Consider the following 23379-nt stretch of genomic DNA (forward strand, 5'->3'; position numbering starts at 1 on the left):
GTGATGCTCCCTGGGATCTCAGTTTCAAGGTGGCCAGGAGCCATGACATACACAGCTGTATCCCATCCAAATTTTGGCAGTCCAGCGGGGTCCCTGCTCTCCCTGAACCACCTCTGGAAGTGCCCATGTCTCTTTACTGGCCACAGAGGGAATCTAAGGATATGCCTATATTGGTAAATAAATGGACCAGGGCTCCTTCTCTGGCCATGACAGAGCTGGTGTCCCGCAGGTAAAGTCCCTTCCCTCCGCAAATGGCATCCAGGCTACTTGTTGGGGGTGGTCCCTGGTCTATCATATCACAGTCATTGTGCTATCACAAACTATCCCAGACATCTATTGAGCCAAAGCCATGCCAGGAACCATGCTAACAACCTAAGAGATGGGAAGGTGCTACTGCCTGTGTCCGGGCTTGCTTCATCAAATGGACACTGCGTGGGGCGAGCGAGCTCCTAGCCTGTCTAGACTTGACAGATCTGGGCCTCCAAGTTTTGACATTTAAGCCTGGATTTAAGGAAGCGCTCTCTGGAGAGCAAGACTTTGAACGTCTCAGCACTGCAGAGGCAGGATTTCAGGGCCACCGTCTGAGCAGGGCTGGTGTGGGTATTTACCTGGTGTGCTGCTCTTCTCCTGCATCATCTCCAAGGCTAGGGCATTTACAGAGAGAGAGGAAAAAAACCACTGTGATATGAGACAGAGGGCTCTTCCATTGTGTCCGCGTTTTTAAAAACAGGATGATTTGCTTCAGTACAAGAAGAACTTCAGGACATATCAACACAGCAAACCACTCCATGCATGTCTGAGAACACACAACCACCTTGCGCAGGGCTGATCCTCCCTCTGCCACCCTCACCACTCCTGGCTGCGCCTGCAGGGTCCATGCATGACCCAGACTGGTTTTCTGTGGCTATTTGGCTGGCCAAGCTCCACACTAGGGTGAAAGTGAACTGGTTCCCTACACCCCGACCTCCTTCCTCCCCTCCTCCTTTCTGCTTGGGGTGAATAAAAGATGCTTAGGCTGGAGAAAACTGTGCTGGGTCGGTGCTGTACCCTGTGCGAGGCTGCCTGGAAGGAGGGAAGATGAATTACCAGCTGCTTTTCCCTTTTTTGTCCCAAGTCCCGTGTTCCCAGCACACAGCCTGCTTTCTCGGCTGCTCCTGTGTGCTGAGCTGCGTTCACAGGGACCAGATTGCTCCTGAGGGGTAGGAGCCAGAGCCCAGCGTGGCGTGTCTGCAGTTAAGGCTGTTTCTCCCCAAACCATGTTGCTTTAGTGCACTTTGATGCGTGAGACCATCTTGCTGGGGGCTTTTTCAGCTGGGGTGCTAATGGCTTTCCTCCTCCTCACTGGTATCAGCTACCTTCTCCTTGTCTCATCTCCAACCGGCTGCCAGCTTGCCCGGCCACCCAAACCCCATGAAGAACACAGAGGCAGCCCACGTGGGAAAAGATGAGCAGTCAGAACTGGTCAGCACGGAATTACTGCTGGGTTTCAGGTTTAGTAGGGCTTTGATCTGCTGTAGCACTGGTCACCTGCATGGTGGGAACCTGGTGCAGAGACATCCGTGTGGCTCCGCAGGAGCAGGATCAAATGCAGTGTGTGGACCTTTTGCTGATGCATATGGACTTGGTTCCCCTGGTACTGGCAGCATGAGGTGAAGCCCTAGAGCACAATCCCCAAAATCCTTGGTGAAGATTTGCAGGCTGGGACACTGCTCTGCTCCATGGGAAGGTGGCAGGGCTGCCCTGGACCGTGCTGGCTCTGCTGGGGCTGGAGAGGGCCCTACCTCTGCTAGCAGACCTGCCAAAGCTGCGTGATCTCTGGGCTGAGCCATCTCGGGGATGTCTGTGTCTGAGTCCCAGCAGACTGACTGGGGGAAAAGGAGAGCATCAGGTCTCAAAGCTGGGAGTGGGGTGAAAGAAAGGCTGAGCAAGGAAGGAAGATGCCTGAGATCATAGGAAAGGTCATTGGCAAAGATGGGAGTTAAACCAGGTCCCCATGTCTCAGGACAGACTTTTTAGTAGGTCCTGTAGTGATAGGGCAAGGGGTAATGGTTTTAAACTAAAAGAGGGGAGATTCAGACTAGATATAAGGAAGACATTTTTTATGATGAGGGTGGTGAGACACTGGCCCAGGTTGCCCAGAGAGGTGGTCGCTGCCCCATCCCTGGAACCATTCAAGGTCAGGTTGGACGGGGCTCTGAGCAACCTGATCTGGTTGAAGGTGTCCCTGCCCATCACAGGGGCGTTGGACTAGATGACCTTGATGGGTCCTTTCCCACCCAAACCATTCCGTGATTCTATGATTCCATGTCCCCAGGGCTGTAGACTGGCTTGGCCCATGATCCCTTAGGCTGCTCCTGGGACATTCAGGGACAGAAGGGGCCATGCCTTGTTAATCCCCCTTCTCTTGTCCTTCCCCCCCCGCTCCTCTGCCTGCTCCTGAGCCCAGATCCAGCTGTCTGCACCCTGGTCCAGCTGCCCTGGTGCAAACTGTCCATCTTCTGTGCAAGACAGAGAGTCCAGGGGGTTCCTTGGGCTGGAGGAAGGACACCCTGGGGCATGCTCGGGTCTGGGATACTCTCGGCACAGCCGCTGGGAAGGGGATGGGGGGATGAGGATGGCCAGGAGAGGGTCTAGCGGGAGCCCTCCCCAGCCACACTGAAACCTGGGTTTGAAATGCAGAGCTGGCGACACCAAAGCTTTCTCTTCTTTTTATTCTTTTGGTGCAATTTTGTCTTGGGTCTGGGATCTGTAACTGATGGAAAAGTAAAGACCTTCCAGAGGAGCCAGGACATTTTTGTTCACACGAACAAAAAAAATTTTAAACAAAATGAGTCCTTTTCTTTGATTCAAAAGGATGGTTCACATCAAAGTGATTCTTTTCAAAAGCCTGAATGTGGAACATCTTTTCTTTCCCTTGTTTGACTCATGGTAAGCTCCAGCACAGGTTTGCTACAGCCCAAGCCAGGCTCAGCTTTGCACAGTGCCCCAGACATTTCTCCGAGCATTGTGTCCTCCCATGCAAAATCCTCCTGGCACCCGGGGAGCTCAGTGAAAACACGGTCAATGGTAAAATGCCATTAACACCTTCAGAGGTACAATGTGTAAGGGGATCGATCCCAGTGCAGGTTTGGGGCGGGGGGGCAGCTAAACCCTCCCCCTCCCAGGGATGGGGCAGAGCGTACCAATATTTCTTGCATCTTCCCCTTCCTGCTGCATGCTTGCATGGACACAGCTAGCCCCATTATCCCTGAAAAAACCTGTCTCATTCAAACAGGTTTGCTCAACTGCTGCCACCTCCCTCTCTCTAACTTTTTCTTCACACACTCACTCATCCATGACTCCCACAAGCACGGACCCCAGCCTGCCAGTGGGAACCTCTTCCCTCCCAGCCAGGACCCATCCAGACCGACCAGGGGGTGGTCCTGCCTGGGCATCCTGGGGTGGATGATCAAGGTCCAGCTCTCGTCTTCTGCCCTTCTATGCAGACAGAGCCCTTGGCCCCAGCCAAGCCAAAGGCAGAATAGAATAGAATAGAATAGAATAGAATAGAACAGAACAGAACTATTTCAGTTGGAAGGGACCTACGATAATCATCTGGTCCAACTGCCTGACCAATTCAGGGCTGGCCAGAAGTTAAAACATATTATTAAGGGCATTGTCCAAATGCCTCGTAAGCACTGACAGGCTTGGGGCATTGACCACCTCTCCAGGAAGCCTGTTCCAGGGTTTGAACACCCCCTTGGTAAGGAAATGCTTCCTAATGTCCAGTCTGAACCTTCCCTGATGCAGCTTTGAACCATTCCCAGGCGTCCTGTCCCTGGATCCCAGAGAGAAGAGCTCAGCACCTTCTTCTCCACGTCCCCTCCTCACGAAGCTGCAGAGAGCAATGAGGTCTAGAGGAGCCCATCAGCCCACCTCCTCTGCCGGAGGGAAAATGCAGAGCACCAGGAGTCCTTGCTCCTGGCTGCCAAAATAACAAGAGCTGTCAAAATAATTAGAGCTATCAGAAAAAACTGGAGCTGGCCATGCTGTGCCTGGGGAGGATGCTCCAGCCACGATGGCCCACAGGGACCCATCCCTTCCACCCACCACTCCTTTGGTCCATGGAGTGTCAGGAGCGCAGGAGCTCTCTCTGGAGCCCGTATGAAGAAGTGTCACAAAGAGATCACGATTAGCACCCTGTGGGACTTGGCTAATTAAAAGTCTTGCTAATTTTGGTAACAGATCTAACATTCAAGTATAACAGAAGTAAGGGACTAATGGCCTGTCTGTAATAAATACGCAAGCTTACAGTTCCAGTTACTGGAATAATAAAAGCAGTTCTTGCAATGCCTTAAAATGCCAGCTTGGACTGTCTGCAGGCATTTCTGAGGTGGGAATTGTCTCCCTAACCTTGAGACATTTAAACTTTAGGTGGAGAGTAAACCTCTCATCTAGGATCCCCCACATAGACTGGTGAAGCAGAGGCAGAGTGGATGGCGGATCCTCCACTTGCCTTGAGCTTGGGTACAGGGGGGACAAACAGCCTGTGAAGATGCCCCACTGCTCTCCATTTAACTTTGAGGGAGCCTGGGAAGGCAGCTTAGAAAAGACATCGCATATTTGGATGGCAAAAATTACAAGCTGTTCCAGGGGGTGGAAAAAAAACAGAGGTGGAGTTGGACTATGCCAATACCAACTGGTTCACGGTCTTGGCAAAGTTAAACGCCAATAATGATGCTGACACTGCATGAAAGCACCATGCGTACAACCAGAGGATGAGCCCAGGCTCCCAAGGGATCCATCAGCAGGCAAGGGTCAAGCCATGTGGAAGCATAGCTGTGTTTTAAGAAGAATATTTTCAGTGAGGCAGCAGCCTCCAACAAACTGCTTCCTGCAGGTCTATTGACTGCAGTCTTATTTCTTGGTGTCATATTTGTCTCTGCCTGAATCATTAGCAGGGAGCTGGGGAGGTGCTCCAGGCCCTTGGGTACTTTTCCTTGTCACGGAGGAAAAATAGCAAAAAGAGCTTTGCATCTGCACTTTCTTGCCAGGAATCCTGCTGGGACTTTATGGGGAGCAAATGGCCATCCCTGAAGGATTTGTTCCTACTACTGAGGGCAGAGTGGCCCCTGCGCACCACGCACTGGGGCAGGGCTTTCACGTCTTGCTTTGCTGAGGGAGATAAAGCACAGACCGGCAAAGGGAAGACAAATCTGGCATCCCTTGCTCGCTGCTGCATAACAGCTCAGTGCTGTAACATCCCCACCAGCTTTCCCTGGAGCGCTGGATACCTCCCTGGGCAGCCCCTGGACATAAGGACGTCCCCACCTCTAAGTGACCATAGGGAGGTGACCCTGGCTAGTAACCTGGCCAGACCTCCACATCTGCCAGCATGCAGGTCTGAGCTTCTGTGTAAAAATGCAAAGTCTGAGGCCAGGCAGAAGTTCAGTGAGTTTCAGGCTATGGATCAACAGCAAAGGTGGTGTAAGGTTTGGAGCCAGCTCCTTTGGTGGTCAGCATGTGGTCCCACTGTGAACTGGAAGCGATCCAGTTTTGAAAAAGACATAAATAAAAGCCTGGAGTGTTTATTTATTTACTGCTTGACTCTTTTTGCCTGGTGGATCCGTGCCCTAACCTGGCTGTTGGCTTAGCCAGGCAAACAGAGGTGTTGGCAGGAGAGGGGTGCTGGGAGTGATGAAGGATGCTGGCAGCAGAGGGACCTTGCTTGATCTCTCTGTTCTGCAGCATCCAGCCACAGCGACGCTCAGAGACCATTCCTCAATCCCTGCCCAGCAGGTCCAAGGGATTTGGGCACCTCTTTGACTGAAACAGTGAATTGTGATGGCACTTGCAGTTTTTTCTGCCTTTTACTGTCTCAGAGCACAACCCTCACCTGTGCTTCCATTTGGACCATTGATTTACCCCGTACAAACTTGTTTCTCCCCCATCTCACTCCCTCTCCTGAGTTTTTGTCCAGAAAACAAGAGAATTCACCTTGTGCAAATGTCTTCTATGAATTGAAGTCATTGCTCTGGGCATGGAGGAGTTACAAGAGCAAATATGGTATTTCCCTCCAAGGTGTGTGTCTTCTCCTGACAGCACAGGGACTGAGCCTGGCTCCAGATAACTCTGATATAATCCCCACAGCCGGCACAAGTTTCCAACATGTGTCTCACCAGCATCGCTGGCACCTCTATTAGGCTGCAAGCGAATGGCTGAGAACTGCTTGGCAAGCCCAGCGCTATTTATATATTCCTTGTTGTTGCTGCTGCTTTTCCCATTTCAAGGTCTGCTTGTTTCCCCCCTTTTGCCTCCCCTCAGGAGAGGGAATCAGCTGAATAACAAAATAATGTCCCTAATGAGCCAGGGGAGGAGGTAAACAGCTTTGTGATGGAGATGACGCTGACAGAAAGCCTGTAGAAATCCAGGGAGATCTTTCCACTGCCTTCATTTGGATTCAGAGACCCCCCAGGGGGACACAGAGGACGGAAAGAGACTGTGAAGACACACAGAATTACAGGCAAAGGGGCTGCCAAGAAGATTTCAAGTCCAACTTCTTCCCCAAGAGGGATCAGCTCGGCCCAAGCTGTTCCTCAGATGTGCATCCAGCTTGTACTTAAGCATCTCCAGGGATGGGAGCTGAACTCCTTCCCAGTCAGACCTGGGATTTCTCTCCCCTTATTCCTACAACATGTCTCACTGCCACCTTGCAGAAATTTGATTTTTGGCTGCCCTCTGTCAAAAAGATGAGCAGCTTATCCCAAACCCAACCCTCAAAGGCAAGGTGGGAGCTGGGCTTGGCTTTGAACTTGGCTTCCTTGGTCTGGTCAGGTCCAAAGGTCGGTGTGGCACAGCAGGGCTGCCCATCTCAGCCCCCCCACCGAGCCGTGGTACCCACAGAAAGCTGAAGGCATTGCACAGCCATGCCCCATCCAACCCATGGAGTGATGGCTCCCACACCTGGGCTTGGCCCGAGTGGCATTTGAGCTTTTGGGGGACTCCCAGGCACCCAGCACCCTTGTCAGAGCATTTTGATTGTCCCTCCATCTCCAGGCACCCAGACATCCCAGAGACACCTACAGCCTGGGGCACGTGCAGGAACAGACATGCTTCTGGAGTGCCCTGCTCACGGGGCATGTGCTACAGCCACGAACCTCTACGCTATGACGTAAAATGTTCAAGGGCACAACTGGAAGCCAAACTGCCCGGCACGCATCGCACCCACGCTAATGCTTCCCATTCAAAGAAAGGGTTTGGATGGGCAATCCCTAATCCGTCCTTTGGTACTGGGCCATGGCTGTTGTACCTCCTGACCCTGCCTGGGGATCATTCGGGTCAGTGCTAGGTACCCAAAACCTTCTCAGAGACTGTCCTAATAATTTATTAAGGTTATGGGCACTTCAGATGCTTGGCCTGGCACTGTCTAATTAACAAGACTTGACAGAGGTGTTTACCAGTACAGATGTGGCCATAAATTCCCATGACGGAGAGTCAGTATCTTCATGCTAGTGAAGCTTGAGGCACTCGCGACAGGCTGCATGGGAAGCTGCTACGAGAAATGAGCTCCCCAGAAGCGCCGGGTGTAGGAAGGACCACCCTCATGTGCTTTCTGCCATCACTGGACCCACATGAATTCAGGATTCCTCCCCAGAATGCTCCTTCCTTTGGCCGAGCTGCTCTCAGAGGTATTAGGTTGTTCCCTGGGTTTTACCTGAACTTCTCTTTGCTGCAGCTCCTTCCAAACTCTTCCTGGCACACGGTGGGCAACAACTTACAGCACTGCACTGCAAGAAAAGCCACTGCAAACAGAAATCAGATCTTCATGCACATCACGAGGAGCTCCTCCCCATGCACTGGACATGGCTGGACTCTGGTTCTGGGGACAGCTGTGCCTGATGTGTGGTGGGACCTGGAGAAGGAAGGGGGCCTCAAAGGCGAGGCGGTACCCCAGTTACAGCCTCACCCCAGGGCCCTTTCTCCACGCTGGATCCCAGCACACCTCCGGAGCATCCTTTCCAAGGATGCTTTTCCAGCTGCTCCATCGTTTCTCCCCACCAGCTCTCCTGCAGCCAAGAAATGGGAATCCAGGGGCAATGCCTGTGGGACATCCGTAGGGACAAGGCAGTAGCAACACAGCACTGCAAACCCCACTGCCACCAGCACGAGTGGGTGCTGACTGGCTCCCTACCTCGTGTTGAGGGATCCCTGGCTAAGGGTGTCCCCCTCTCCCAGAAGTTCATCTTCACTGTGGTAATACATCTCGTCCTCTTCCATCCTGCAAGGGTGGTGACACGGAAAACATCAGCCCTTTCCCTCCCTGGTATTTTTAACGGTAGTGGTGGTGACATTAATGACCACAGCCCTTGGGGCTGGCAGAGGGGAGTGCAGGGCAGCAAGGCACAGCCGAGCCTGACAGTCCCCTGCGCTCAGAATGATCTGCTGTGGGACAAGACTCCAAATCAGAGGACATGGGGAAACTCCTTGGGACAAAAGCAGCAGATGAAACCAGTTTTAGTTGAATTGTCCACACGCAAACTTATTTGGGACAGCGGGACTAGCATGCCTTGCTTTTTTGGCGTGTCTGCTGAGGAATGCTCCTCCCTCTCCTCCTTTAAAACAGTCGTGTATTGCTCAGTGTAAGCCCTATATCCAAAGGGATTTTTTTCTAAAGCATCACGGATCTGAAGGAGAGACTGAAGCCAAGTATAAAGGGACTTTCACCAAGCTGTGACCACCAGGAGCCACTCTCCCCCCTGCTCAGAGACCCTGACCTGTGGGGGAAAGGCAGTGCAAGGATCAGTGCCACAGTACCATTTGCAGATGCCACAGTGATATTTAACCTCTACATGTCCCCGCTGCCTGTTTATAAACAACTGTTGCATTTACTTCAGCTCTCCAACAGGAAGGATTTTTCACCAACCACGTACGAACCAACCTCAAAAAGTCCTTCTGCTCGGCACTGTCTGCATGCAGCCAGCGCAGCTCGGCAGCCTTCAGCCACGATGCAGCTCTGTGCGCCGGGGCAGGGGTGCTCACAAACCACACATCTCCTCTTAAAAACTGCCCCAGGGTGGGATCTGTCAGGCTAAATGTGGCTGTCCTCACCCTCCAGCTGAGCTGGTCACCTTAGACTTATGTTACAGTCCCTGGAGACCTAATCCAGAGCCTCGATTCATCCGACTGCCTGCTGCAGGCGATGATGCATCAGCTACGCGGCGTTAATTACATCTCAAGTCACGTTCACCTCATGCTGCCCGTGCCTCCAAAGTCCATGTGGCGCAGGCAGGACGCTGATTTCCCGACATACGGGGCTGACAGACAGACTGAAACCCACTCTGCAAGCCGGGCTGTGCCTGGTACGCTGCCCTGCCATCCCCCTTTTAAATCCTTCAGCATCTTCCCTGTTCAGCAACCTCACGGTCCACTGAGCCGGGAAACGAATCTGCACTTTCAATTTGCTTGAAAATCCACAGGTTTCAGCCCAATTCACATGGTTAATTAACTGCCTAGGAGTGATGCGAGCGACTGGAGATATCGTCCCTCAATCTCACACCGTGGGGAGAAAGAAATTTTGCCCTTATATGGCCTCAATAAAGTGCTAAACCCAGACAGAAAGCAAACGCTACTTCAGGACACAATTGCATAAACCCAGCATGGGGGATGTATGGCTGCAGCGGCGCCTGAGATGTAAATGGTATTAAAAAAGCAGCCGATTCCTAGGGGTACGTTTGGATTCACACCACCAGGCTGGGCTCCCACGTGGATTTGGAAACACAAGGGCTGTCCTTCTTCGATCCACCAGCACTTTGCAGCCCTCGGACAGGGGCTGTGCTCATCCCAGGAGAGGGCTGGGTGACATGAGGACCCAGCTCTGCCTGGGCTGCCTGCACCCTCTGCCTGTCCCACTTATAGGGTCTCTCCCTTCTACCAGTTTATCTCTTTCCACAAGACTTTTAGCAAGTTCAGGACTTTGATGTCTCCACTCTTCCAACTGGAAGAGGCCAATGGGTTCAGGAGATACTGGAGTGGAGACCGACAGACAAAGTCACTACTGTGGACAACACAACTACATAAACTGTGTAAAGCTGCCTGAAAATCTGGCTTAGCAGCCTGTGGAGCCAATTTATTTATACACAAGTGGGTTTACACTTGCAAAACTCTGTTGTCTGATGAGCTGGGTGATGATTTGAGCACGGGGTTCAGAGCACCTGTGATAGGGTGGGCTGAATCTGGCCCAGCATCCCTGGGGCCGCAGTGTTCGTCCATGCCTTGCCCTCCTGGCTGCATATGAGGTGGTAAAGGGACGGTTCCTCCCAGCCAGGACTGAGCCCTGAGCATCCATAAGCAACAGTTTATGGCAGAACTGGTTCCAGCTTGCACTTCAACCCAATGGACAGCCAGCTGCAGCATCCCCAGTCCTGAGCCCTCTCTACCCATCCCAGTCACCAGGCTGGATTTGCAACTCATTACAGCAGCTTTTGGTCACAAAACAAGAATACGGTCCCTGGGCTTGTTTTCATCCAGTGTTAGGTCCCATGAGCTTAGAAAGACACAACGGTGATGCTAAGGTCCCTTCAATGAATAGAAAGCTGGTAACAGTGTCCCTTAGAAGAACTGGAGGTGTCCCCTGCCATCACAGGGTGAGGGGTCCCTCAGCTAATCCAAACAGGGCTCACCTGCCCAGGCACTGCCTTCGGTATGGGATTTCATTTCATCCTGGTGAGGTACAGAAGCCTCGACAGACCGCCGTGGAGGGAGCTTTGATAATGTCTTGGTGAAGCTAAGTGCCTGTCTGAGTGCCAAGAGAGGTGCCAGGGCTCATTCCCTCCAGCTGTGCCACAGCAGCCATGGTTTCTCCTCCAGCCTCTGCTGTGGCACCTGCCTTGCCATGGGATGTGCACACTCGTACTGGCCCCCAGCACGCATACACAGGTCAGAGGCACTGTCACGGTCACCTTCCACCCCAGAAGCATCCACACTGGTATGGTTTTGTTGCCGACATGGCCTCCTCCCCCTGCCCCTGGCTGCAGCTGCACTCGCCCCTCAGCACACCTGCGGGTCAGTTCTGGGGGAACCACGAGCCCCATCAAGGTGCAAGACCCCACATATGGCTCTACACCCCACGCATGGCTCTAATCCCATCCAATATGAGGCCTGACCAACAGCCAGACCCTTAATACTCTCTGAATCTGTACCTAATTGCATTTGATCTCTAGCATCTGCCGTGTGCCACAAACCTCAGTGCTTGCTGGAAGACTTAGCTCTGTGCTGGGCTGGCGTGGTGGGACCTGCTGGCACCGGTGGGTGGATGCTTACAGCCCATCCTCACCTTGAGCTGCGGTAATAGGTCTTCTGAGGGCCAGGAGATGTGATGTACCTTAGAGGAGCACTGGGGCAATGCTGCCCTTTCACGACAAGCCAAGCCCTCCCCGTCCCTGCTGCCATCACACATTTCAAGTGCTGAGCTTCACATTACCTTCTGAAGCTCCTCTCTGCGGACTGCTGCTTGGATTTGCCTGGAGAGACGTCTGAGCCCTGCCGGTGGCTGGAGAGGAGGCTGTCTGTCTCTAAGGGGTACCTGCCATCCCCTTCTGAGTGCATGCTGGGGGTCTCCAAGAACTCCTTGTCATTCCACGCACCCACTGTCCCGTCCAGAGCCTGGTACCTGATCTCTATGGAGATGCTGGTCTGCAACACACAAGGAAGACACGATCAGCCCCCCAGGGCAGCATAGGGAGGAAGGAAGGTCCTGCAAAATCTGAAAGGCAGGAAGAGCTGTTGTGTCAGCTGGCTCGATCTCGGAGCCTTACTGACCCCAAAGTCTCTTCTTTCCTAGTGCATGAGATGGAGTGCAGGTCTTTGGCTTCAGGAGGTGGTCCGACCCAGCTCGGGCACGGTGCTGCAGCCTCCCTCCCGCTCAGGGACCTGATTCACTTGGAGTTGCTGGTGCGTCCCAGACCAGCCACATCAGATACGAGAGATATAAAAAGCCCTGAACAGCAGACCAACCCTTCAAGCAGCTGAAGGCACCATGAGCAGATGAAGCCATGTCATGTTGGTGGGTTTTTCCCTGTGGTGCATCACCTTGTTAAGAATTTGTGCCCTGCTGTTAAGTGCTGGGCTGCCAAGCCCCACGGGTGCATGGTGCCTTGCTCCTGCCTGGCCCCATCCCATGCCCAGGCAGGGCAGGATTTGGCAAGGGATGGGCATCCCTGGGAACGTTTGGATGGATCCTGGTTTGGGGAGGGGGTCTCCCAGCCTGGCCACGACCACCCTGGCTGGGGCTCAGGGACGGGAAGGGACCTGGCTCTGGTACTGGGTCTGTCCAAGCTTCATCTAAAGCTTCTTCTGGATGAACTAAGTAAAAGTAAGGTCCTCTCCCTCTTCTACATGGTCATTCCCCACTTACCTACCCAAGATTGCACCTCGCTGCTGCAGCAAATTCAGGGTTGGAGCTCCCAAATGTTTTTTCCCCCAAAAATATTTCTCTGGATTTAAAATCCAATCAAATATGTGCAAGTTCATCTTGCTGCAAAGAGCTGCTGGCACTACCTTTGCCCTGATGACCACAGTCCTTGTAAAACCACTGCTTTGGACAAAGCAGCCAGAAAAATCTCTCTCCTAAAAACATATCTATTTTGAAAAGCAAACAGCTGCTACAAAGATCAAAGCAAAAGCAAAAACCATTCTCCACCTCCACTCAGCTTCCACAGAGAAATTATAAGTTATATTTGATGCAAAGGCAATCGATTTTGGATGCAAGGACAAAACGAAAAGGCTAACAAGCCAGAGCAGGAAAATTTATTACAAAATCTTGCTTTTTTCATCTACGTGTTTATGAGAAGGTACAGCATCCTCACTCGCTCCAACTGCAGCTTGTCAAAGGGATGATGAAAGGCTGGAAAATACAAGATATGGCCTGGAAGGATTCTGTACATTTAGCAAATGACAGCTAAGGGGTGACTCAAACCCAGCTGGAAACAGAGCTTTGTGGAAGGTTTTGACTGATTTTATTCTTCATATGGCAAAATACAAATTTGAGTCAATCAAAATGATTTGCCACAGTGTGCTGACCTCACCAAGCTGTTTCGGATTGTTTAAAAAAGCAAATGCAAAGGAGAGACAAAAAGCCATGTCGAAACATTGATTTTTCACATTTTTCAAACCACCTCAATGCTGTTGTGCAACACTTGATTTTGAAATCTCATTTTAAAACTGTATTTAAAAGTTGAAAAATCCTTTAAAAGCAATGAAAAATTATGGGTGTAATAAACTGAAAGATTTTGGTTTGGGCTGAATAAAATCATCACTTGTTTGAAAGGGAATTAGTAGGTGTAAGCTGAAACCAAGAGAAATTCACACTGGAAAAAAACTTCTCAATTTAACAGTATAGAAAATTAAGGAGAGGAATGATTCACAAAAGGGCTGGTGGATTGCTCTGTCACTGGACAATTTAAAATCATTCTTATTTGGTTGGGTTTTTTTCACCACTGGAGATAATAACAAATTCTGAGACATCCCAGAGCTTCTCTTGTAGGAGGCCAGACAACATGATCGTCATATCCCTCCTGGCTTTACAGTTCCTGGCTCTTTTAATCTCTTTGCTAAGGCAAGTCAATAGTTTTATTAGGGCTGGCTGGAAGCTGCCAGTGATGTTTTGCAGTCAGCCCAGAAAAGGCAAAACAATTTTCAACCCTTCCTTTGCCTTTGATAACAGAAAGATGAAGTTATGCCTGGAAACTGCTTTCCAAGAAAGGACAGCAGTGAAGAGGCTCCTCTCGCTTCAGCCAGAGCCGGGGGCTGATGTCTGGAGCTGGAGATGCTTCGCACCGACGTGTCCGCAGTGTGGTCACCCCAGGGTGGGTTTGGAGGTGGGATGGTTGCGCTGGGGTAGGACCCTCGGGGAGCACGGTCTGCAGGAGGGATCCCTGGTGCCAGCTCGGCGTCTTGCAAAAATGGAGCTGTGCTGCATTACAGCACCTTGAGCATCTGTGCCGTGCTTGCCAGCAGCCCTTCCGGAGATAATGCAATGCCAGGACTTGCTCAGGTGCCTTTGCAGAGGAAACATGCCTTTAAAATCACAGGTTTGAGGGAGTGGAGAGAGGCGAGGCTTGCCAAGAGGGGACATACGGATGTTGCTTTCTTTCCTAATTCTGGAGGTGATTTTTGCAACCCTTGCACATGATTTGTCTTCGAGTTTGCTCAATGTGAGGAACATGTTGCTTCCAAGCAAAACCTTTTTCTTTGCATCTCAAAGGGCAAGGAGTGCAGATGGCCAGTTATCCCATCTCATCTGATGGGCAGTGGCTTTCCATACCTGCCCACCTCTGCCTTCTCAATATGTCTGATCATTTTTGAGTCCTCTCTCCTCCTGCAACAGCCCTCACTGGCTGTGGTCCACCCCTATGCCTACTAAAAAAATCAGCATCTTTTGAGTACGGGAGAAAGTGGGTCACCTCTCCAGGAGGGCTGACGGCTGCCCATCAGGAGCTATTCCAGATCTATATTGCCACTAACATTTCTCCATGCAAAATGTCCCAGGCGTTGCCCTCTGGATTCTCTCTTCTCGAGGCTCCCTCAGTCCAAATTTATCCTCTTGCTGGAGCAGAGGCTGGGAGCAAGCAGTTTGGAGAGGAAATTTATGAAGGTGACTTGTCTCTGAAGTTGCAATGGATGCTGCATGGGAGAAGGGGTTCGAAATCCTGATGAAAGCCCAAAATGCAAACACATACCCTCACCTCCCAGCTCTGGTTTGAACAGGGGTGACCTGGGGCTAAGATGATGTCCCAGAAATGCAGGGGAAAGAGGGGGACGTGGCATTTCTGCTCACAGCAAGCACTAGAAATGCAGGATTTGTGCATGTGCACCCATATGGCTTGTGGTGTGCAGAACATGGTGGGATTTATTGCCTTATCCAAGGGAGATCTGCACTCCTGTAAAATCTGCCTTGCCCAGGCTGCCCCAATTTTGTAGCAATAGACAACAGTCAGTATTTATGCTTTCCAGAGCACTCTGTGGATACCAACTAAAACAACTCCAGCAGAGCTGCCATGACACAGAGGAGACATAGACATGAGGTCCTCGGAGGGGAGGTAATGAGCGCAGGTTATCCAGCACATCAGGCACCAGCTGGGGCAGGTCGTTTCTCCTCCAGGTGCCTCCAGTTAGAAGCACACAGCTTATAAAGAGGCGAAGGGTAGCAGACTATTTGCTTTGACCTTCTATGCAGCTACACCAAGCTCCTGGCCAGGCTGCAAGGCACCAGGCAATCCAGGTACCTCTAGGTTGGTTTGTTCTAAAAACTTCATCATTTTCAACATCAAGAAGTTGCAGGTATTTAATTGTCATCCATTGATTTTCCTCTCTCCCTCTGTGATACTGAAGGCTCTTTTTTAAAAATATGGGATTTTCTTCCTTTGGTGGGTCCTATGGACTTTAATCAGGCAACTTCTCAGCCTGATAAACCAAGAGAACAGCCGGAGCTGTTTTCTCCAACCCTGAAATTATTTTTGCACCCCGGGTCTGCACCCCCTCCATTTTTTCTCCCACCTCAGCACTGTGTCCCTTGTACTTTTATTGGTTTCATTCCCTCTACCCCCACAGGAGAAGTCACCTCCTTTCTCCTCCTAATGAAACCACTCATCTTTTCATAGCTAATTGCTTGTTGTTAGCACAAAGGGTTACATGCAATTACACTTTTCCTTTATGCTGAGTATAGGAAGCAGCTTATAAAGGATTAAGAAAAGGGGGGAGGCTGAGTTTTCATCTTTTAATTAAAACACCAGGGTTTTGATAGCCAAGAAGATCAGAAGTAGCTGTATTTCCAAGTGTGCTACAGAACTCAGTCTCCATGGGAAACAGCTCCTGAGAGATGTGTTAACCAGATGGAAATGCACTGAGTTACACAGCAGCTGCTCCGCAGACAGGGAGCCTTTTCCTTGGCATCAGGGGCTCTGGATGAGGGCTGCAGACCCAGACCGGGTGGTATTTCTTATCCTGATTTTCCCAGAGGGGTATAAGGAATGAGACTTCAGGGGAGCTGCTGCATGAGGTATTTCTCACGTGCTACAGGGGTCAGATAAAAGCAGTGTTGAGGTCAGAGACAAATACGGTAAATGTTGAGCATTTCAAACAACCAGTACTACTGGCATGGCTTAAAGCTGATATACTACTGGCCGGGGCAGAGCCAGCATGGGATTGCTCAGGTGCAGGAGAGCACTGGGAGCCGAGCTCAGCGTGGGACTGTGGTGAAAGCAGCTGCTCAGCATCTCTGCGGGGATCTGAGGACCACGCTGTGCTCTGAGCTGCCATGGGTCTCCAGCAGCAGGACACTTGCAGGCTATTTCTGAGCTGTGGGGCATGAGCAATTGTACCCTGTCTGTTTGCAGGTTAAACTGGATCTGTTCCTGCTTTGCCCCCATCCTAAACTTCTCACAGCATGCAGAATATCCAGCCTTTGCTCTGCACCCTCAGGACAGTCCTGGCTGCCTTAGTCCTTCAGACCAAGAGTAATGGGATGAAGGAAAGGTTGAGGATTCAGGTGCATAACTCTGCCTTCGCTGTTCCCACAGAGTCAGCAGAAATACGGACAGATGGACCAAGACTGGAGGGCAGCAGGGGCTGCTTATTCCTCATGACCTACCTGAATGGCTGAATTATTGTCGTCTATGAGCGTGTCCGTCACCTCTACCTGCCCTTCCTCCACCACCTTTTGCAGGACCATCCGGAAAGTGCCAATAAGCCTATGGAGAAAAGAAGAGAGAAGTCAGGTGAGCTGTGGTGAGCACCAGCCAGCATTCATTTTTAATGGGAAAGGGCTCTGCTGGCCAAGTTGCCCAAGCACACGTGGCTGGTTTTGCTTCCCGTTTGCCTTCAGAGGAGGTAGCCGTGAGAAGCAGGATCAGAGCATGGCCAAGGACTCTGGCAGCTGCAGCCAGTGACCCCAGCTCAGTGGAGATGGTGGGCAAAGGAGGAGCCAGGAGAGAAGCCATTACAAGGTAACACTGTTGGGATAAGAAGAGGAGACTTTGGGAACCATTGCTCTTGCATTATTGGGATGCAACTAAGGGAGCCCAAACTGGCCTTCTCCATCCTGAATGTCTACATTAGTAAACTGAGCAAGGCAAGAACCAGGGCACTGTCCCTCACCCATTTGCACCAGAACATTGGACGTGACACGGGGAGGTCCCAGGTCAACATGCCTGACCTCAACCCACCCCCCCCGGAGGGGTTGTCCTGGGGCAGGGCATCCCTGGAGCAGTTTGGATGTGCCTGGTTGTGTGGGGGGTGAGTCGAACAGCCCAGCTGGGTTGGCCCAGGGTTGGAGAACAGGGCTTATGTTGGTTATTTTACTTGCATGGACGTAGCCTGAAGGCGCTGCATGTGAGTCTGAAAGCTGCTCAGGGGAGAAGACTGACTCCCTTCTGCTAAGGGACGTCTAATCATAACTGATGCCTGGAGGCTTGTGTCCTTGTCCCAACCCACTCCCATCCTGCTAGGTATCTTCAAGCAATGCAGCAGGGGCCCAGGGAGGTTAGGCTGTCTGCATCCTGGGGGCTTTCACAGAATCAATGGAAAGGACCTTTAAGATCATCAAGTCCAACCATTAATTTCAAGACCCAACTGGAAAAAGCCGAGAGCCAACTGCTGTGAGGTCAAGCTGACCCAGCTTGGAGCATTAGGCTGGACTAGAGATCTCCTGAAATGCCTTCCAGTCTGAATTATCCTGTGATCTTTTGATATGATCATTGATCCTATAATTATTGCTGTGGTAGGGTGTGGGGCAAGCTGCATGCCAAAGTTCAGTCCCTGTGTATTTGTCACACCTCATGGAGTTGGTGACAGCCTCACCTGAGCCAGGACAACATGTCCCAGAGCCACAAGGGCTTGTTGTGGCTGAAGGGACACATTTACAGCAGGCATGGAGCGATGGCTTAACGCTATTTCCTCCTTCCCAGGTTCTTCCCAGTCTTGTGCTGGATGCTATTGGTCCTGACAGCACAGCACTCCGATCTTTCCTTCAGTGGAAGACAAGCTGGTTTCTCCAACCCCACTGCTGCACTGAGCAGCCTGCCTGACTCTGCACAGGAACAGAGGAGGAGGACTCGCATCTCTCCCACCCGACCTGCATGTGCTGACTCTCACCATGGGCTGAGATGAATGCTGAGGTGAGGGCATATAACACCTTCCAACCACCATGGCCATTCCTCCCCCGAGCACCTGATCACCACCTAAAATCCCCCAAGATGAGCAGGATGAAGGCATCGAATTGCTCTTAGTGGCTCTTGCCTGGGCTCGCTGCAGCCAGCCAGGGAGTGCAGCACTGTGTGCACTGAAAGCAGCCACATTTGTTAAATCACAGGTCCAAGTAGATACCACAGAGAGTGGAGAAGCCTGGTGCTCTCTAATAGAAGCCATTACTTATTTGCCAGCTCATGGCTTGTCAAGGAGCTGTGGCTTTATGTTCTTCATGTTCTGCTGTGGCACCAGAGGGACCTTCCCAGCCTGAGAAGAGCCAGCTATGAATCAACAAGTGACTCCCGACGCAGAAAAAGCCCTGAAACAGTGAATGCGGAGCTGCCTTACCCCATCTGCCTTGCATGTCACCTCCAGTGCTGCGATCCCAGATGACAGTGAAGATATTATGTGGCACATCAGGAATATGCCTGCAGTGCTCAGCCAGCTGGGGCCAGTGAGAAAGCTGCTGCTGATTGAACTACTTCCTTGCAAACCTTAAGGCGTTGCTTACTGCGATGCTGATTTATTGAGATGTGGTTTCAGAGACAGAGACAAGAACTCCCTTTGCTGTGTGGTGGGACAGCGAAGGCTCCTCTCCTGCTTCTGCCCCTGTGTAATACAAGCAACCGATGCTGCGCCTGGAGACCCAAGGTAAAAGCAGGGTTAGCAGATTTACCCTAGGTCGGTCTGTGGCAGAGCTGAGGATGGGTTTATCTTTCTCAGCCCTTAAGCCTTCCCCTTATGCTTTGAAGCACCCTCTGAAATGCAGCACAATGCTGGATGGAAGAGCAGGGTCTGCTCAGCCCTGCTCAGCTCCCTGGGGTCTTCATTGGCTTTGGGGCTTGATTTGCCTGGGTCCTGCCTCTGCCAACCCTCTTTTTTAACTTCCCCACCCAAATGACCTGTCTTTGCATGGTCCCTGTGTCCCCTTGTGCACACACCTGCAGGCATGGGGATCAGACAGTATTGTTGTGGGTGTTTCTCTGACCAAAGAAATCAAACTGTGCTGTGTAGTTATCCCACTGTACACCACTCATAATAATAAACTACCTGAGGAAATTAATAAACTCCCTGAGGAAAACAGAACAATGACCTTACTGTTGCTCATCTACTTATCTAGCTCTGTCTGTCTTGCAGCAGCAGCAGGGAGGTCCTGCTTTCCAACAAACCTCTGATGGGTCCTGCTGTAGCTTGCTGGTGGTGCTTGATGCTCCAGGAGCAAAGGAGAGCCATGGCAGACCTGCCACGGTGTGCTGTGCAGGATAGGGCCCTTCCCTGCAGGACCTTCACCTCCCCTCCTCAGCTTCCATGTGCTGTGCGCAGGTGGATCCCAGCACTGAGCTCCTGTAGCTCTATCTCCAAGGTGCCCTGTTGGGCATTGAACATGAACACCTTTTCTTTGTGTGCTTTGCATTGCTTCATGCACAATGAATAATGCATCATCACCTCCCATGGAGACCTGCTTCTTCTCTGAGATGGGCTTGTTGGGGGAAAAGGCTGTTGTATCAGCCTGGATTTCAGGATTTGTGAAATAATGTTATTTGCTGTTTGCAGCTCTCTTGTTTTGGAAAGGCTTCCTTGAGAGAAGTCTGTGCTTTATCTCTCCGGATTTGAGCAGAGACTCTGTTGCAGGGCTCTGGAGGGCTGTCCTCTGCCTATGGCTGGATTTGATTTCAGCAGGTCAGTTTGGAGGGATGCTCTTGTGGCTTGAGCTCTAAAATCAAGTTATTTTAGCACAGTTGCTGATGAGTTAGATTTGCCTGTGAAGGTTGCTAGGTTTAGCCGGTAACATACCACGCAGTTCTTGCTCTTACATGTTTGTAGGTGTTGGTATTATTTAACCTGTTTGCTCATGGCACATCATAAAAATAAATCCCCTTGGAAATGCCACGCAGCTCTAAGATGTGGTGGTGGCTTCTCTGCTCCTCTTAGATCAAGGTGGACCCAGGTACCTCTGGCCCACAGGTGCATATTGCCCCAGGGTGACATGATGAAGGAACAGAAAGCTTCTTGCATGGACAGAGCGATGGCAGATGTGTCTGTAAGTGGGAACACCCCTCAGTTACGAGGAAAGTCCTTACTACTGTGATGGGAAGTGCAAAATGACCTGGAACCAGCCCAATCTCTGCAGAACTTACCCCGGGCTCAGACTCCCTCCCAGCTCCTCTAGTTTACTGAGTTACCCTCAGGGAAGAGCCATGGTTTCAAGACAAGGTGTGCTCCTTTGCCGAGGGACATGGTATGATGTCTGTGGGACTGAGGAAGAGGTAGGCTTTTGCTTGTCTTTGCAGTGGGCTATGAGTATGCGGAGATTCTTCAAAGCTCAGCTGTTGTGTGGTAGCTTGCTTGGCTACCGTAAACCAGGCATGTGTCTGACACCAGAAGTGTGTTCACCAGGTTCAGACAGATAAATGAATTTTCTTGATCAATTTAATACTCTAGAAAAGCTGATTTACATGAGACTGCTGTCCACCTTCCACTTCAGTATCCTCAGGCTGATGGAGGATGAACACCAGTGAGACTGCAGTACCGCAGCTTTGGGCACTTCTGCTTTCTATTTAAGCTGAGGAGGCTGCTCTAAAGCGGTTTCAAGCTGCCTTGCCTTATTTTTGCAATTGCAGGGGGTAGGATGTGCCTGTACCCAGTTCTCCTTGCCTGAACATCTCTCTGTTTCCCATGTGGAATCTGCTGCAGCCCAGCGCTCACAGCTGCTGATTCAACAGCAAATCAGCACAGAGCTGAAACTTCTTCTGAGGGGTCTCGCACTAGAATACAGAGCTTTTTGTTCAAGGGCCAGTATGTCTGAATCACAGACTCGATGGGTGGAAGGGACCTCCTGCATTGAGCAAGACCATCACCAACTCTAGATGAGTTTGGCCATGGCTTCATCTAGCCAAGCTTCAAAAACCTCCATGGGTGGAGATCCCCCACCTCTCTGCTGACCTGTTGAGGCTGCACCACCCTCCTGCGGAATAATATTTTCCTGATATCCAACCTGAACCTCTCAAGCCACAATCTGTGCCTGTCGCTCCTTGTTACCTCACCTGTCACTACTGTCATCTCTGCAACTCCCCTTCAAGTAGCTGCAGGCTGCTGTTAGGTGGTCTCTCGGTCTCCTCTCCACCAGACCAGCCAAGCCCTGCTCCCTCCACCTCTCCCTGCGGGTTGCATGCTCCAGGCACTAGTCAGCTGAGGGTTCGTTGATGGTGGTGGTAGTAGTTTCAGATGATGGCTGGTGGTGCTGACCTCACCAAGGAAACAACTGAAGTCTTAAATGAGTCATGACAAGACTTTGCAATGAATTGGTGCCTCCAAGGAACTCCATTCTGTGGGAAATACCTAAAGGTATCCTAAAGCATACACTGGGGGAATGAGGGGCTCTTCTGGGTCCTCTAAGTCCCCTTGCTGGTGGTGGTGGGACAGGGCACAGGAGAGGCTGGTCTGAAAGAGTGTGGCTCTGCTTCATAGCAGCAACAATGCATGTGCATTTCCCTGGTGCTTTACAGTTAATGAAGCCCCCCTGCCCCAGCTGGCAGCTGTTCAGCCCATCTCACAACATGTCATGTCTTGATATCAATGCCACCTTAGAAAGAGGAGTCACTGGGGTGTTTCTCCAGTCTAGCTGCTGTGGCCTTGCCAGGAGGGGTATGAGAGCTGTGGCAGTTTGTGTGCTCAAGGCTTTATGGCATGGCAGCAGCCACACACCCATATGGTGGCTCTCCCTGAGAGCATCTGGATCTGGCCCTGTCAAAATAAATAGCAAAAAGAGTGGTGGTGGGGGGAAACCCCAGGAGTCGACAGGGTGCAAACATCTCCAAGAGACGTTTTGTGCACAGCCTTCCCGTGCTTGCTCAGGAGTGTGGTTGTGGGATGGGGGACCTGGGGTTGGTGGGGGAGACCCCAGAGTCAGGCAACATCTCTGCATAAGAATAGGACAGCGGGGATGTCCCAGGCAGAGGGACCCATCAGGAGAGCACATGCCCCAGCTGCAGCCAGGGGCCCCTCCTGACCCCCCCAAACTGACTTTCCAGACACCTCCTGCTTCTCTGACCTGCTGCAGTGCTGCCTCTGCCTGGGACAAAGTCACCTTAGAGAAGCCCAGCAACATCACATCCATCTCCAGCATGTCGATGCTCTCCCCACCTGAGCTACAGTCGGAGGTGCACACTGCCTGTGAGTGCTTGCAATTGCAGACTGTCGCTACCGTGGCAGTGGATAAAAGCAGGTATGTCAGAGCCAGTGCTAGCCCCATGGCAGCTTTTCCCCAGCCTGGACGGTGGCAACAGGCAAAGAGCAGATGCCCCCATCTCCTGAGAAGATGGTGAGGTGCAGGCCCTTTCACTGTCCTCTTGGCACCATGTCTTTGCAATCCTTTCAGCCTGACTTATGTGCTTCTGCACTCCCCAGCTCCGCTCACAGACCTCGGGCCAGCTTGTCTGCAAGTGTGTGAATTATTGGGAAGATGTCCCTGTGTTAGGCTTGGGACAAGGCGCTCCTTCCTCGGACCCCTCCCAACCCACTTCCCCGGGCAGGCAAGAGCCAAAAAAGAGGGAATTAAATATTCAGCACTTGTCTACACAGCCTTTCCTTTCCAAGTGTTTCATAATTCATCAAGTGCCCTGCTCCCTTCCCTGGCATTTCTGCTGATGGAAAGAGAGGGTGTTTTTCTGGGTCACTCGTAATTTTATCAGACTGTAGGAACATCTCTTGTTTCAAACCCAGCCTGGCTGGTTCGGTGCTTAGAGCTTGCTCAAAGCCTTGGATCAGGGCAGTCTGGGGCTGCTGCATACCCCATGACACACTTTGCTCTTTGCCTGTGCATCTTGGTCTGACTTTGCTAAGAGCATCCTCCAGCCCATGAAGTCCTGTCCCCTCTTCTCTGCTAGTGTCCCTTGGATGCTGTTTGCTCCCTGGGCTCCTGTAGCCAGGGAGAGCCTCTGGGTGTGTGTGGGATAGCATCTCCATCCACCCATCCATCCATCATCAGATCCTGGGAAGTGACAAAAGGCAAATCATGGCATCTCTGTTTGGTCCCTACCTCCAGACACCCCTCGCAAGGTAGGGTGGGAAAGCAGAGGGCTGCCACTGCTTTTAACCCATTACCAGGCTGCAAAAGCCGAGGAGATCAGACTGAAGGCTCAGCTGCCCGAGGGAGGATCC

General features: G+C 51.5%; 1 protein-coding gene across 26 annotated transcripts in view; it reads right to left on the minus strand.

The window, feature by feature from the left end:
• The window catches only part of OTOF (otoferlin), a 108691-nt gene that overhangs the window by 54266 nt on the left and 31046 nt on the right, over positions 1-23379 (minus strand). For 12 of the 26 annotated variants that reach the window (XM_052809653.1, XM_052809658.1, XM_052809656.1 and 9 more), the window contains exons 4-7: positions 16625-16724; positions 11459-11670; positions 8171-8257; positions 609-644 (exon numbers count right to left, since the gene is read on the minus strand). In XM_052809653.1, coding sequence (XP_052665613.1) covers positions 609-644; positions 8171-8257; positions 11459-11670; positions 16625-16724 — 435 coding nt within the window. Of the gene's footprint in view, positions 1-608; positions 645-7693; positions 7782-7945; positions 8080-8170; positions 8258-11458; positions 11671-16624; positions 16725-23379 lie in introns of those variants that run through there. The other 14 variants (XM_052809661.1, XM_052809671.1, XM_052809670.1 and 11 more) reach the window with 5 other exon arrangements.

This window comes from Harpia harpyja, chromosome 15, assembly GCF_026419915.1.
Source record: "Harpia harpyja isolate bHarHar1 chromosome 15, bHarHar1 primary haplotype, whole genome shotgun sequence".
In the NCBI taxonomy this organism is placed as follows: Eukaryota; Metazoa; Chordata; class Aves; order Accipitriformes; family Accipitridae; genus Harpia; species Harpia harpyja.